Source organism: Photinus pyralis, unplaced genomic scaffold, assembly GCF_008802855.1.
Source record: "Photinus pyralis isolate 1611_PpyrPB1 unplaced genomic scaffold, Ppyr1.3 Ppyr1.4_LG6, whole genome shotgun sequence".
NCBI classification, from domain to species: Eukaryota; Metazoa; Arthropoda; class Insecta; order Coleoptera; family Lampyridae; genus Photinus; species Photinus pyralis.
In genome coordinates this window covers 35,691,731-35,705,142 of record NW_022170663.1, presented here as the reverse complement: position 1 = coordinate 35,705,142, position 13,412 = coordinate 35,691,731, and the positions used below count along the sequence as shown (strand labels likewise).

Here is a 13,412-nt window from a genome sequence, read left to right as displayed (position 1 = left end):
TGTTCAAAATGTCCGCCGTCTGCTAGTAAACAAGCTTCAGCACGTCGAAAAAAAAGTGCCGGTCTGATCAAAAACTGGTAGAGGAAGTTTTTATGCAGTTTTCGTTGTATAACACCATCCCACAATTCGCGTGCGCGAATTTCGAAACACCCTGTATATAAAATAAGCGACACTTCCATGTGGATACATCAGCGACACTTCCATGTGGATACATCAGCGACACTTCCATGTGGATACACTTTAATAAAACCCAATTTGGGAGTGCACGCAGTCTAAACTTGAACGAGTTAGAGAAGAAACGTTGTAGAGCGGGTTCCGTTCGACCACCTTATAAACTCGAGAGGGAAAGAGGCATCACTCACATCCTCCGTGCGCTGCCTTTTTCGCATCGAACGCTTTTTTCGTATGGACCGCTGATTAGCCTCGATCGCCTTGCACATCCGAGAGGGGAAGGGCACCTCTCGGATCTCCCATGGGCGGCCTATTCCACATTGAAAGCTTTTTCCGTATGAACCGCCGATTACCCTCGGCCGCATTCCACATCCGAGAGGGGAAGGGCACCCCTCGCATTTTCCGTGGGCCGCCTTTTCTATATCGAACGCTTTTTTCGTATGAACCACCGATTAGCCTCGGCCGCATTCCACACCCGAGAGGAGAAGGGCACCTCTCGCATCTTCCGTGGGCCGCCTTTTCTGTGTCGAACGCTTTTTCCGTATGAACCGCTGATTAGCCTTGGCCGCCTTGCACCAACGAGAGGGGAAAGGCACCTCTCGCATCGTCCGTGGGCTGCCTTTTCCATATGAACCTTTTTCGCACAGAGCTCTAGTTCTCTCGAATTTATGAAACGGGTTAAAATGTAGTTATGTCCCGTTTTGAATCGGTGAATATTTTAATTATGAAGCATAGATAAAATGCTGCTCATCTGTAAATAATTTACACATAAATTATGTAAAACATGTAGAGAACTGCTGTTATGTTGTAATTACACACAAATGAATGATTTTCCATCATTTTCTAATATTTTTAACAAAATACCTGCAAAACATCGTCGAACAATGTTATAAAGCACTCGGGATACTCTTACCAACATTCTGATATGAAGTACCGAAATGAACTCAACTTCTTATTAAGATTGTGGAAAATTTTGGGTTTATACTATTTTTTGGTAGAAAACGCTTAATTAAGGTACCTTCTAACATTTTTTATCAATTTCATATGCTCGTAGCTCGGGGTCCGTTTAACGCTATGTAAGGCAGATTTTAACATTAACGGTAAAGCATAGAACAAATTGTACAGGGTGGCCAAATAAAAATGCGAAGTACTGTATCTGGGAACCTGTCCATCGTAGAGGCTTGCGGTAAAAAAAGTTGTTACTAAAACGGCCACGAGAAAAACCTGGAAAATATTTTTAAGTTTCTGAAATGACCGCTAGGGGGCGTAACTGCAATCTGGAATCTAAAGTCACTAAATATATAAAGTACCGCAATCCATTGGGCTCGTGTGTTAGAGAGAGAACGCATGATTTTTGCCCAAAAATGGCGGAAGTTACCAGATTCTAGTAACTTTAATGTTAGGGATTGTTCCACCTGTTTGGAGATATCTGTATATATTTTTATAAAACATGACAGTACTATGAAGTTAGGTTATAAAAAATGACAGCTATTCAGATTTTATTTGTCAATTTTTTTTTAAGTTGGCAGCAAATTTGCCCAAAAATGGCGGATGATTGCGGTACTTTCTGTATCTAGTGACTTTACTGGAATCTAAAAAAGTGATTTTTCTGTGAATTCCGCTATATTAATCTAATAAAAAAATGTCCGGTCTTTAAAGACGACGATAATCTGAAACTTTTTTGTTTGACAATTTTTCCTGTATCTCTAAAAATGAAGTGGTGGGAGGTATTCAAAGGTTTCCGTAAAGAACACCCTGTATCTTCGAAACGACTGAACCGATTTTAACAAACTCCGGTTAATTGAAAAGAATTATTCTTCGGCTACAAATATTATATTTGAAGTTTTGGTAGTTTCACATATCGCCGCTTGAGGGCTTTTTTCGACATTCCAACAGAAATGGTTAATTTTCTCAAAAAAATTAAATGCGTTGGTTTGATTTTTTTCATGAAAAAGTACCTAAATGATGCCTAAACAAGCCTGAAACTTATAACTTTCGTCTACTACATCAGCGAAATGCGTGCAATGGTCAACGAAAATAACCACATAAAAATTAAAAAAAAATCGGTTGCCAATATCATCAACTGAGACAGTTATGGGCTAACGGCGACTATATTTGGTTCAAAACCGCAAATGGTTCAGTGTTTCCAAGTAGAAGATTATAATATTTTGGATTATTATTGACACATACAGGTATTGAAATAGTTCTTTACATAAAAGTCAGGAAAATGTCACATTGCAGGCGAGGAAATATTGAAATACGAGGCCCCTTTGGGGCCGAGTAATTTAATTTCCGAGTCAAGTAATGTTATTTTACTGACGAGTTTTGTGTTAAATTTTACCCGAAATCGTGTTTTAATTTCAATTTTTATAGAGAACTTTTGATTAATGTCAATCTGTCAGTGATGACAGTAATCATTATAGACATTTAGCAATGTCACAGATGCGGCCGGTAAAGTGACAGGTGCGGCCAGTAAAGTGAAAAGTGCCAAAAAACGTAGTCTGTTCTGCCTCTGTTATGGAAACTAATATTTGACTGACAGAAAGTAGGCATGAAAATGAAGGTTTCAGGACGATTTTGGGTAAAAATGATTGCGCGTTCGATTCCCGGACTATGCAGATTTTTTTTAAATTTCAGATATTATTTAGCATTTCTAAATTTCGCCATCTTAAGGATGGTCGTTCATGTAGGTTGTCACACAGACCCGCGTGACCAGCTATTTCTATACAGTTTGTAAGTAAAAATGTATGTCTATCTGTAGGTCTCCTATGCATTCCTAAACCGTTGATCCGAATGCAATGTAACTTTGGGGAATAGTTGATGGATGTCCGAGAAGGTTTCAGATTTAGTAAAATACTTCCGAAATTCCCATGGGAACGGGAACTGGAAAAAACGGCATTTTACGTTTTACAGTGGAAACTGCGGCAGATAGCGACTTGAAATTTAGAAACGTAGAGCGTAAAGGTGTACTCCGAAACCACTCCCTGAAATTACCATGGGAACGGGGTACGGTAATGGAAAAAAAGAGAGGCGGTACGAAATCGCTGGGAACGACTGTAAAAAGTATTATGAAATATCAATAGCTTTCATACTGAAGATTTTAATGGAATTATAATATAGAGGGTGTCCCAAAATGTACGCAAGAAGAAGTAATTTTAGTAGAAGACACAGGTTAATTACTAATGGCGATTTTTTTAAATGAAGTTTTTTAAAGTAAGTGGCATCCACGGCTCTACTGGAATAGAATAGATGAATTCTTTTGATGAAATTTTCTATAACCGTTAATGTGTTAATGTGGTTTAATTCCATTGCCTCACCCTGCTCCCAGAATTCCCTCGGGCGTGAGACGATCCAATCACAGTCCTTGTTCGGCACCTCGGCGTTCGACATGAAACGGCGTCTTTTCAAGTGCCTCTTCATGTGATGTGTCTGTTGGCCGTTACAGTCTTATCTACGCGAGCAATGCACTCCTCCACTTTACCAATGTTGCCATTGACAGTGGTAATTAAGTGTGTCAATGATACTACCCTACTTAAAAGACGCGCGAATGCCATCCTTAGACCGTACAATACATGGTCTGCTATTAACCCTATGATTTCAATATAAAATGTGTGGCCACGCATAGAGGGCGCTGTAGTCGTGGGTATGTGAATCTCAGGGTAAACTAATATAACTTCGGACAACTTCGGCGGACAGACTCGTTTTACCCAGGCGAAGCCCTTAACCATATTTTAGTTGCAATTAGCAGTCCATGTCCTGTATGGTTCAGCACTTTCAGTTTGTTGTTGTATCTCACTCACACTCATATAATATAATGCTTAGTGGGTTACTTTCTAGCTTATTATAAATCAGACCCGCAATAATATTTCCATATTTGTATAGCCTATAAGAACACAGGGCGACGAAAAGGATTACCGAAAAATCCTAAAGAGCAGGATATTTGAAAACTTTTCATTTTACGCATTATAGGCCGATGCGTATGTACCTACCCGCACATGAACTTATACACCACCAATCGATACATTTTCATTATTCCCTTGCCTAAACAGCTGTGTCGTTTTCACCTAAATATTTAGCAAGTAACTCCACCCTACCATTATTACCGAACGTGATTGATGTTTGATTTTCGACGCAACGCATCAATCACTTAGTACCTACACGTATAAATTTTCTTCTCCTTAATTGAGTGGTGTACAACAATCAATTTAGTCAACAAAAGTGTGACGTAAATCGCTATTTTTTTGGTACGTACACGGACAACAAAATAATAAATGACTCTACAGATAAAGTAATCTTTATAAATTCGAGGGTAATTAATGGTCTCTCAATGTTGTCGAGAATGTCAAATAAAATCGTGCGCACTGAGGCAAAATTAAACCAGCATATGAAATTCGTATCTGAAATTTATTTTTATTTAAAACGTTTGCACAATGGGCAATGGCGGGTGATGAAATCGATCATTACTAATATTTATCTTACAATATAATACGGAATGAAGTAAAGCGTCTTTGTAATAATACTTGCGTACATTTTAAACCAAGATGAGAAATCCGTTGGAAAGAAGAGAAAAATTGGCGTCGGTTTGTTTGATTAACAAAATGCAACCTCCCTTAAGAAAGCGCAATCAATTACTTTGTAGGAATTAAGGACATAAAATATAACCGGGATAATGAAATTAAATTGCTGTAGGAGTGGCAGTTCAGTGGTAGCCTCATTTATCTCGATTGGGTTATGAGGAACAATTTGACATTGCACATTAAATTGATGAACTATTGGAATTGAGAAACCCAATTGTGTAGTCATATTACGTAGCTTGATACAAAATTTATGAATTCTCATTCGTACTAATTCTATTTGCGCCACAGCGATCGGCACGGAGAATGTGAGTAATTGATAAAGGTAAACTTTCTAAGTACCTAGTATTACGCTATTTCCATTAAACAAATGATTTCGTTAATAATTGACGGTGAAATGTTTTTGTGTGTTCTTATAAGTCACGGTATGGTGTCCTGGACGTATGAATTTTTTTTTTGAGTTGGATCCATCGTTCCTCGAAATGGGGGTTGAAATATATTATGTTATCAAAAATCTCTAAACCTTCCCCATATAGTTTTATTCGTTGAAGTTTTAAAAATAACAGCGACTATAGTTTCGGCGTACTGCCATCATCAGGCGACTAGAAGTGTATCACAATATAGCAAATTTGAAAACATTAAGAGCTAGTACTTACTGTGAAAGTTAACAGGAAAACGGTAAATTACAAACGTTGAAGACGGATAAGACGAACATGTTGTTTTTTTAATTATAAACTGGCCGAAGCCAAGTGAAGAACCTGAAGGGTGGTTAAAACGGAAAGGTTGTCCTAAGTTTCAAGACGAATTAATTATCAAGCCTTGTTAAGACAACCCCCCGGTTGGTTGTCTTAACAAGGCTTGATAATTAATGGGACTAAAAAGTGAAACAGATTTGGAAGCATACCCTAAATTACGCGCATTTGTAAAAGCTTCAACCAAAGGATAGGTACAAGCCAAAGAAATGTTCTGCATTTACAGAAAGCGACTTAGGAAGATTTTTTATTTCACCCAGATGACAGTTTCAAAAGTCATACTTGAAGTATCGTTACTTAGCAACTTTAAAGCACGTGTGTTTTAAAGGCCTTTTTTCGCACGCATTTGAGTGTTTTAAACGGAGATTGTGATTCAGGTATAATAAAAAATAATAACAAATGACTTAAATTTGATAGCATATAACCCAGACGGGTAGTTACTAATTAATACGCTAAAGTGTTATGGAAGTTGTCTCTTTGTTGAGGATCGAATCCCAACATCAAATCAACTCCAAACTCGTACTACGTCGACAAAATGGAAAGTATAGCGTGTCCGCTCTTAACCTGGTCAATTAAAACTAGATTTTGAACTCACTTGAACCCTACAATTACAATCCACTTAAATCAGAGGGCTAATTATAGATGAATGCAACAATCGTCGATGGAAATTGTAATATGACAAATATCACCCGAAGCAATAAAGAGAAAAGAACGCCTACGGAACTTTTAGATGAATCCGTCCTAACAATATTTCCGGAGTCCGGAATCAGTGGTTAATAAAATATGGATGATGGCACTTAAAATTCCATGCGTTCTAAACTAACGCTTCAGCTGTTGGTTTTTAATGATGTGCACAAATGAAAAAGGAAGACGAAGTCCGACCATAACCACGACGCGACATGGCAAATATCGTGCTAAAATTGTGTAGGTCAAATCCTGTTCAACTGCTTCCCAAAAGTTACGATGATCTCTCAACAAAATATACCGTGAACAACAATAATATGCTTCTACTGAAGAAAAGACACCCTTACATTCATTATTATTAACGCGGACGCAATTCACTTCCCGGTGGTGTATCACCTAACACCTTCTAATACCCTAGTCCCAGCCTACCGTTACTGAGGTTTGAAGGTGGCCATGGTCGATAATTCCAACACACAAGTTTATAATTTTTTCTCAAATTTGGCAACTGCAAGTACAATGTAAGTCAAAATTACATTTCCGAATCTGAGACTTCTAAGATGTATTACACAGTTCAAAAATAGAAAAATAAAGACGAATGTGGAAAAAAACTGTTGAAGAACTAAAACAATAATGCTTTTCTGAATGAACCAGTGGGTGAAATGGGCGTCCATACTTCCCAAGTTAAGCGTATTGTCGGAGAGTAGGGCTTCCAAAACTATGAATTAAAAAAAACAACAGGAGAAATGGGGGAACAGACGCATACGTTGTCGTAAACTTTGGCCAAAGTTTGACGTTAACGCTAGAAACTTGCTATATTTTATTATCCGATTTCCTTTTAATGAGTGGTAAAATATACATTAAATTAAACATAAAAACGATTGTAAAACCTTAGAATTTAAGTGTAACCCCCTTTTAGTTACTGGAGTCTGAACAGTTTTGCGATAAAATAGAGGAGCGAAATCGGAAAATAACGGCTATTCAAGTTTAACGCGACATTTTTATGGCATTCCCTTTACGAAATTAAAGGAAATATTCTACTTAAAAATTACGTTCCATTGTTCCTTGAAAAGGGGAACATAAAAAATAAATACGAACTAGCGCCGAAGTTACGTTCATTCCTCTTTCATAATTTTCCGCCGCGCCCACCTACATTTGTAATTAAAAATCTTTATTGGAAAATTGAAAATCAAATCATGTCTGTACTCGTACACTGGAATGGCGACCGAATTTAAATTCTACGCTTTAAAGTACTTTATTGAATACATTACTCATATCAGCGGAGCAACACTCACCTGGATCCGGATATTTAAATCCTCTGGCAAGATGACACAGTTGCAATGGTAAATAGCGCGTGTCTGCCCTTTGCGGTGATCTGACAGCCGGCGGGGCTCCGGACAAAAACCCTCTCTGCAGCTCCCATCCCACTTCTGATATTATACTCGCCTTGCGAAAGTACGGCGTTACCTCCCTCAGGTATTTCACTGCAACAAAAATTAATCTCGATTAGATTAACAATTAATATTCTGATTCGAATTTGCGTGAAAGTTGGATGGATTATGAAATTCGCTCAACTATAAAACTGGAGAATTAATCGAGAAATTTATGTCACACCGGCACTTTACTCTTCAAGTTCCAATTATGCAAATTAAAGTTAATCAGGCATGGTCTCTTTCTCTGTACACATTTCCAATTTCCATTTTGCTTCGCTTACCCGTGAGGTAACTGAAGGGTTCCAAACAACCCCTTTTAATTTGCTAGAAACGTAGATTTTTTCTTTTCGTTTTAGACGTTTGGCGCATGCAAAAAATATTACATTCTATTCTTCCTTGCGAAGCTCAGTGATTTCCTTTATAAAATTACTTTTGTTCTTTTCAGCATGACAAGGTTTGCGATAAGATCGAATTGTAAACGAATGAAAAACGAAATGACGATATTCAACATAAACTAAGCAATAGAAATGTAGATATAACTTAGGAACAAATCTTAGTCATTGAGACGTTTTTTTTACATTCAATATTCAAAGTTTATATTTTTTTTTAGTAACCGTTACGCCATCTGTGTATTTCTAGTACAAGTTCTCGTTGTAGTTAGTTTTGTTGGTAGGGTTGTATTTCATAGTTCCTTATTCTTCCGCTATAGTTCACGCCGATGTAGTTTTTGTCGTTATAAACTTTCGTTTTTTTTTAATCCTCTGAGTGTGCACTCCCTGCACCAAAGAATAAATTTGATCGTGACTTGGAAGAAAGGAGAACACGCTGCCATCTTTTCTGACAAACTTAGTTTATTACGCCCTAGGTGACGTTACGCAATATTTGCTTTAACACTGATTAATTCTTTGACACTTTTACTTTCTGGTTTATTTTCATTTCTTTCTGTTACTCCGTTGTTATCTACTTGAATATTTCGACCTACATCGATGCCCTTGATAATTACGCAGAATTTGGATGAGTTTCTATCTATCGAATATATTTTTTTTTCCAGAAAATGTATCCGATAGATATTCTACGCTACTTAATACAGTGTGTACGTTTTTACGGGCGGTATAAGACATTAAGGACATTAAGATGATTTCTAAAAACGAAACGTTGTATTGAAAATCAGTGTCGTGCAGATCTCAAGAAGTGGTAATGAGAAAATGTTTTTTTATTTTTCTGTTTCTGGTCAAATCAAATCAAATAAGAAAAATAATAGCAAAATCTGTACATTTCGGTTATTCTGTCATATCTCTTCTTTACAGCATGATAATAATCCTTTAATTGCCCAACTTTTCCCTAATTTAACCATCTTCGTATCTTCGATGGTTTCGGAGATTACCATGGTAGACATCCTTATCTTGGACACAGTGTATAAATAATGAAAAAGAATCTTCACTATCGTCTTCTTCTTCCTCATCGCTTTTATCCACCACGATCTCATCCTTACCGTCCAGTTCTTCCTCTTCTGGATCCACAATTGAAGCACTATTTTGACATAATAGTTTTCGATGCATGTTATACATGTCGAAATACATGGCAACAGTGCACTGAACCGCTAAATTATAGGTGGTTGACTTCACATCGCTCGCGGTTCAACACGAAAATGTGCACGAAATAAGAAACCTTTTACGGTGATTTACAGGCGACCGACTTAACCGCTAACAGGTTTGCGCTAATTGACGTGCAACGCGAACTCTAACACAACATAAAAAATCTACCCTACTAACATTTACAGGTGGTTAACGTGACTTAGCCCAAGGTTCAATGCGCATTGCCTGACGGTTCGACCTTCTCACTACTTTTTCTTTTTGAGGGACACTCATTCCAAAACACAAACCTTTTCCACCAATAAACACTAATTTTTCTGTCCAATCAAATTTCTTAACACCCATAAATCGACTCAACGTGGAGTGAAATTCCGCGAATCAGTAAATCTTAGGCTCGATAACGACTGTAAAATTAACAAAATCCCCTTGTAATCTGAAACAATCACGCGATACCCCAGAACTCCCTGGTGCCGCTAGCTTTCGCACGCATTTGAAACATAAGATATAACATAAAAACAGACCTACTTTCTTGCTAGCGGCCTAAGATGTTCATTTAGAACAGATTACGGAAATATAATCTTCAAGAATAACAAGGAAATGCAGAATAATAAGGAAATGTGTATACTACTTTACTAACAGGAAGTAAACTGCAAAGCTAGTAAAACAATACTAAGCACATTGTTGGCAAGGATGGCATATCAGCATTTCCTGCATAAAAACATAATTGACGTAGTTTAAGTAAATCTGTGATATATATAGCATGTAAACTCTTACGGTAAATATTATCAGTTAACAATCTTCGAACTGTCGGTAACGTACAGGGTTTTAAATATATAAGAATCACCGACTGAATTTACAACCCTAACTTTCTATTTGGGCCTTCGAGCCGGATGTAGCGTTAAGAGTTGTAAATACTAATGCGGCGTCGTGGTATACAGCCGGGTACTGTGTACAAATTGACAAAGAAAAACAGCGATGTTAACAGCCCAATCTAAGGTGGCCCCGATCAATATACTACCGCAGTTGGAGCTCTGTGGAGTAGTACTGTTGGCCAAGTTGTTAACGGGAACCAAAAAAACCCTCAACCTCAAGACACTCAGTCCCTTCCTGGATGCAATGGGACTACTGAGAGTAGGAGGCCGATTAACGAATGCAGTCTCCACTTATGCATTTCTTTTATAGGATTTTGAAATAGAAGGTAAAAGCTTTAATTTGTAGCGCTGTTTTAGCCGCAGATAAGTAAACCAAGATTCTGTATCTAATTTTTCAGCCTTTTAATTGCCCCCGTAGAGATATTTTAATTATTTTCCAGCCTCCGGACGCCCGCGTCCTTTGGAAGACCAGAGAAAATTAATATGTTATGGTTCCCGTTACATTCTCAAGAGTCGATTTTAGTTTTCAAATGTTAACTGAAAATGAGTATTAAAGCAAGCAAGGCCGTGATGAAACCCATCTCTCGCCTGATCCCAAGATTCCAAGTTAACAATGGATATTACCAGGCTACCGATTTTGAAAATTTCAGCCCGGCCATTTGGATGAGCATAAAATAGCGGTAGCTAATCAGATCTGTTGCAGTAAACCTCGTCTGATTAGATTGTGTTTAGTATCATTGGAAGCGCGCTGATTAATAATGCATTTTAAGACTACTCCAAGATTTTTATGATGACCAGAATTTTTCAACGTTATCACCTGAGTACCCTCACCGGCTGGAAATCCGGCGTTTCCTTTTCGCATTTTGGGAATTCTACATAAGGCAACGGCATGATTTAGAGGGACCTTCTAGCATCAACGTGTAAATTTGTTTTGCATTTAACCGTAGCACTTAACTGATATTTTCATACCGTTACTTTATAAATCGGGATTGTTTTCCTTTCTTTTGTTTCTCGTTAGATACTGTTAGTTAATTTGTGCTTCCGTTCCCGCTTTGGGAAATCGCTACCGTTTCCATGTGCCGTAATCTTGTTTTAGATTTGTCAACAGTAAATGCTCGACTCATGGAATTTTCTGTTTCTCCCGTGGGTTTCGAAACCGTTCCGAAGGCGATCGTCCTTGACCAGGAACAAGGATCTACAACCTCCTGGTGGCGCTCGAGATTTCGTACCGCATCGCTCCGTTGACTGCTACAGTTGGTTTCTAAAGGAAGTTCTAATACGATTGTGAAAAATTTATGTTTTATGTGGATTAAAATTTAATTTTTATTGATTAAACTAATTAGATAGATGCGGGACCGTAGAAGAATGATTGTAGAAAGACGAGGAGTGTACATGTGCCTACGGGTCCGTGTAATGCATAACTTTAGGAACGGGGCCTTTTTTCTACAGTTTTGGTCGGATTGTTTTCAAATTGGAAAAAATCTTGTAAACGAACATAACTACTGCATGGCGGAATGTTGTTTTTTTTCCTAGGAGCGTAGGGGGGAAGGGAGCGAGGGGTATTCGACTGTGGGCGCTCAAAAGTTTCTTAGAGCTCGCATCGCGGTCTCTCTTTCTCGTGTAGCCAATAGTAGCTCGAGCTGTGAGTAGTGACCCACAAATTGAGAACTATCTTCTGGAGAGTTTTTAGAGAAATTATCCAGAATGCGACCTGCGGGCGAACGGGACGTCGGATGTAGGTATCGACAAAGGAATGTGGTTGCCCCCGGCAAGATCTTACTGATGGTGGAGTCAAAACTTCAAACGCGAATTGCTAATAGAATGCTGATCTACCACACAAAAATGCGCCGAAGTCCCTTCAATCTCACACGAGGACTTCCGCCCGTCTGTCCTCCTGCCCGTCTGTCCGTCCGTCCGGACCTACTTATGCGGTTTTGAACCACTTTTAGGGGAATGCTCCAACAGTCCTGGAATTTTGCAATATGTAACCAAGGTGTGTGCCAGACAGCCATTAAATTTCGCTGTCTCAAGGGGCGGGGGGGGGGGGGGCTGAGATGCTGTATTTGAATGTGCATTACTTTTACATGCGACAACCAACTGGTCTCAGAATTTGTATACGCAGGCCTGTAGTGGTGTCAAGTAAAATTTTGACCGGGGGGAGGAGAGAGGGTGTACAAATTTTTCTTTCACGGTATTTTAATTAAAGGTCTCAGCAAACAGAACTGTTTTCTACAAACTACCGTCCTACTTTCTGACTTCCACTCAAAAGAGGGGAGGAACTGGTTTTATCCTTCATGGTACTCTAATGAAAGGTCTCAACGAAAGGAATTAATTTTTACCAACCATAGCCTCCTCGTCTCCTTATCCTGATCGGATATAAATAAGAACAGATTGTCGGGCGATGGTACTCACAAAGAGCGATTGGGAAGTCTGGAAGAAATATATCTACTGGTGAAACTTTACGAGCAAATATCTCAAAAACGCTTTGTACCTACAAAGGCTAAATGAATTGCCTGGATGGCATATCTATTGGTGAAGTCTCTCCACTAATCATCTAACAGGAAAGGTTTCCAAGCTTTTTTAAAAAGAGTGTTGGCGCCGAAACGTTTTCGTGCTGAAAAATTGTTGCGTCAAAATGTTCTTGCACTGAAACGGCTTCCAGTCGAAACGCCGTGCCAAAACTTTCCATTTCGTCTCACATTTACATTCCCATTGTGGAAAGAACATTATTTTACACTTGAAAATGATGTTACTATAACGTATTTAGCTACATTTCTTGAGATGAAGATGTTAACGGCTGTATTACTGCTCCTTCATCGTTACATAAATTTCATAGAACACGTAGCACTACATCAACCATGAAAAACGTATAATTGCTTTCCCTCGCATCCGAATTCGACGCAAACGACTTCGAATGCGTAATGTATTTATATATAAAAGCGGGAAACGATTTCTTTTATTGTTTGGCATATGTGCAAAATTTCGTGAAACGAATATAAATCCTCGCAGTTCTGCTTTTCGAGGACGCAAACCGCCGAACTCAATGTTTTAACAATTTCGAACGCCGCGAGGTTTTACAACTCCACTTTTAGGGGGTGGTAGGTAACACAATAGTGAAGCGTGCGCAGGTGTCTTTAAGGCCGTTGTGAAAAACAAGCTGTAGTTAGATACAAACGGCACACGTCCGCTTACATTCTGTCACATTTGGAAAAAGACTCCATGTCAGAATTAAAAACTTTTCTTCGACGAGTGTGGTGGTTTTTCCGCAGAACGTTGTGAGGGCGCATCTTAAAAACCATCGCGTGCAGAGTGAAATGTAAATTTTCCAACCGTTTGT

The 13,412-nt window shown here is 38.5% G+C and overlaps 1 protein-coding gene across 1 annotated transcript in view; it reads right to left on the bottom strand.

The window, feature by feature from the left end:
• LOC116173018 (beta-1-syntrophin-like) overlaps window positions 1-13,412 on the bottom strand; it is a 131,528-nt gene that overhangs the window by 4,798 nt on the left and 113,318 nt on the right. The window contains exon 2 of the mRNA XM_031490306.1: window positions 7,474-7,662. Within this exon, the coding sequence (XP_031346166.1) occupies window positions 7,474-7,662 (189 nt within the window). The remainder of the gene's footprint in view (window positions 1-7,473; window positions 7,663-13,412) is intronic.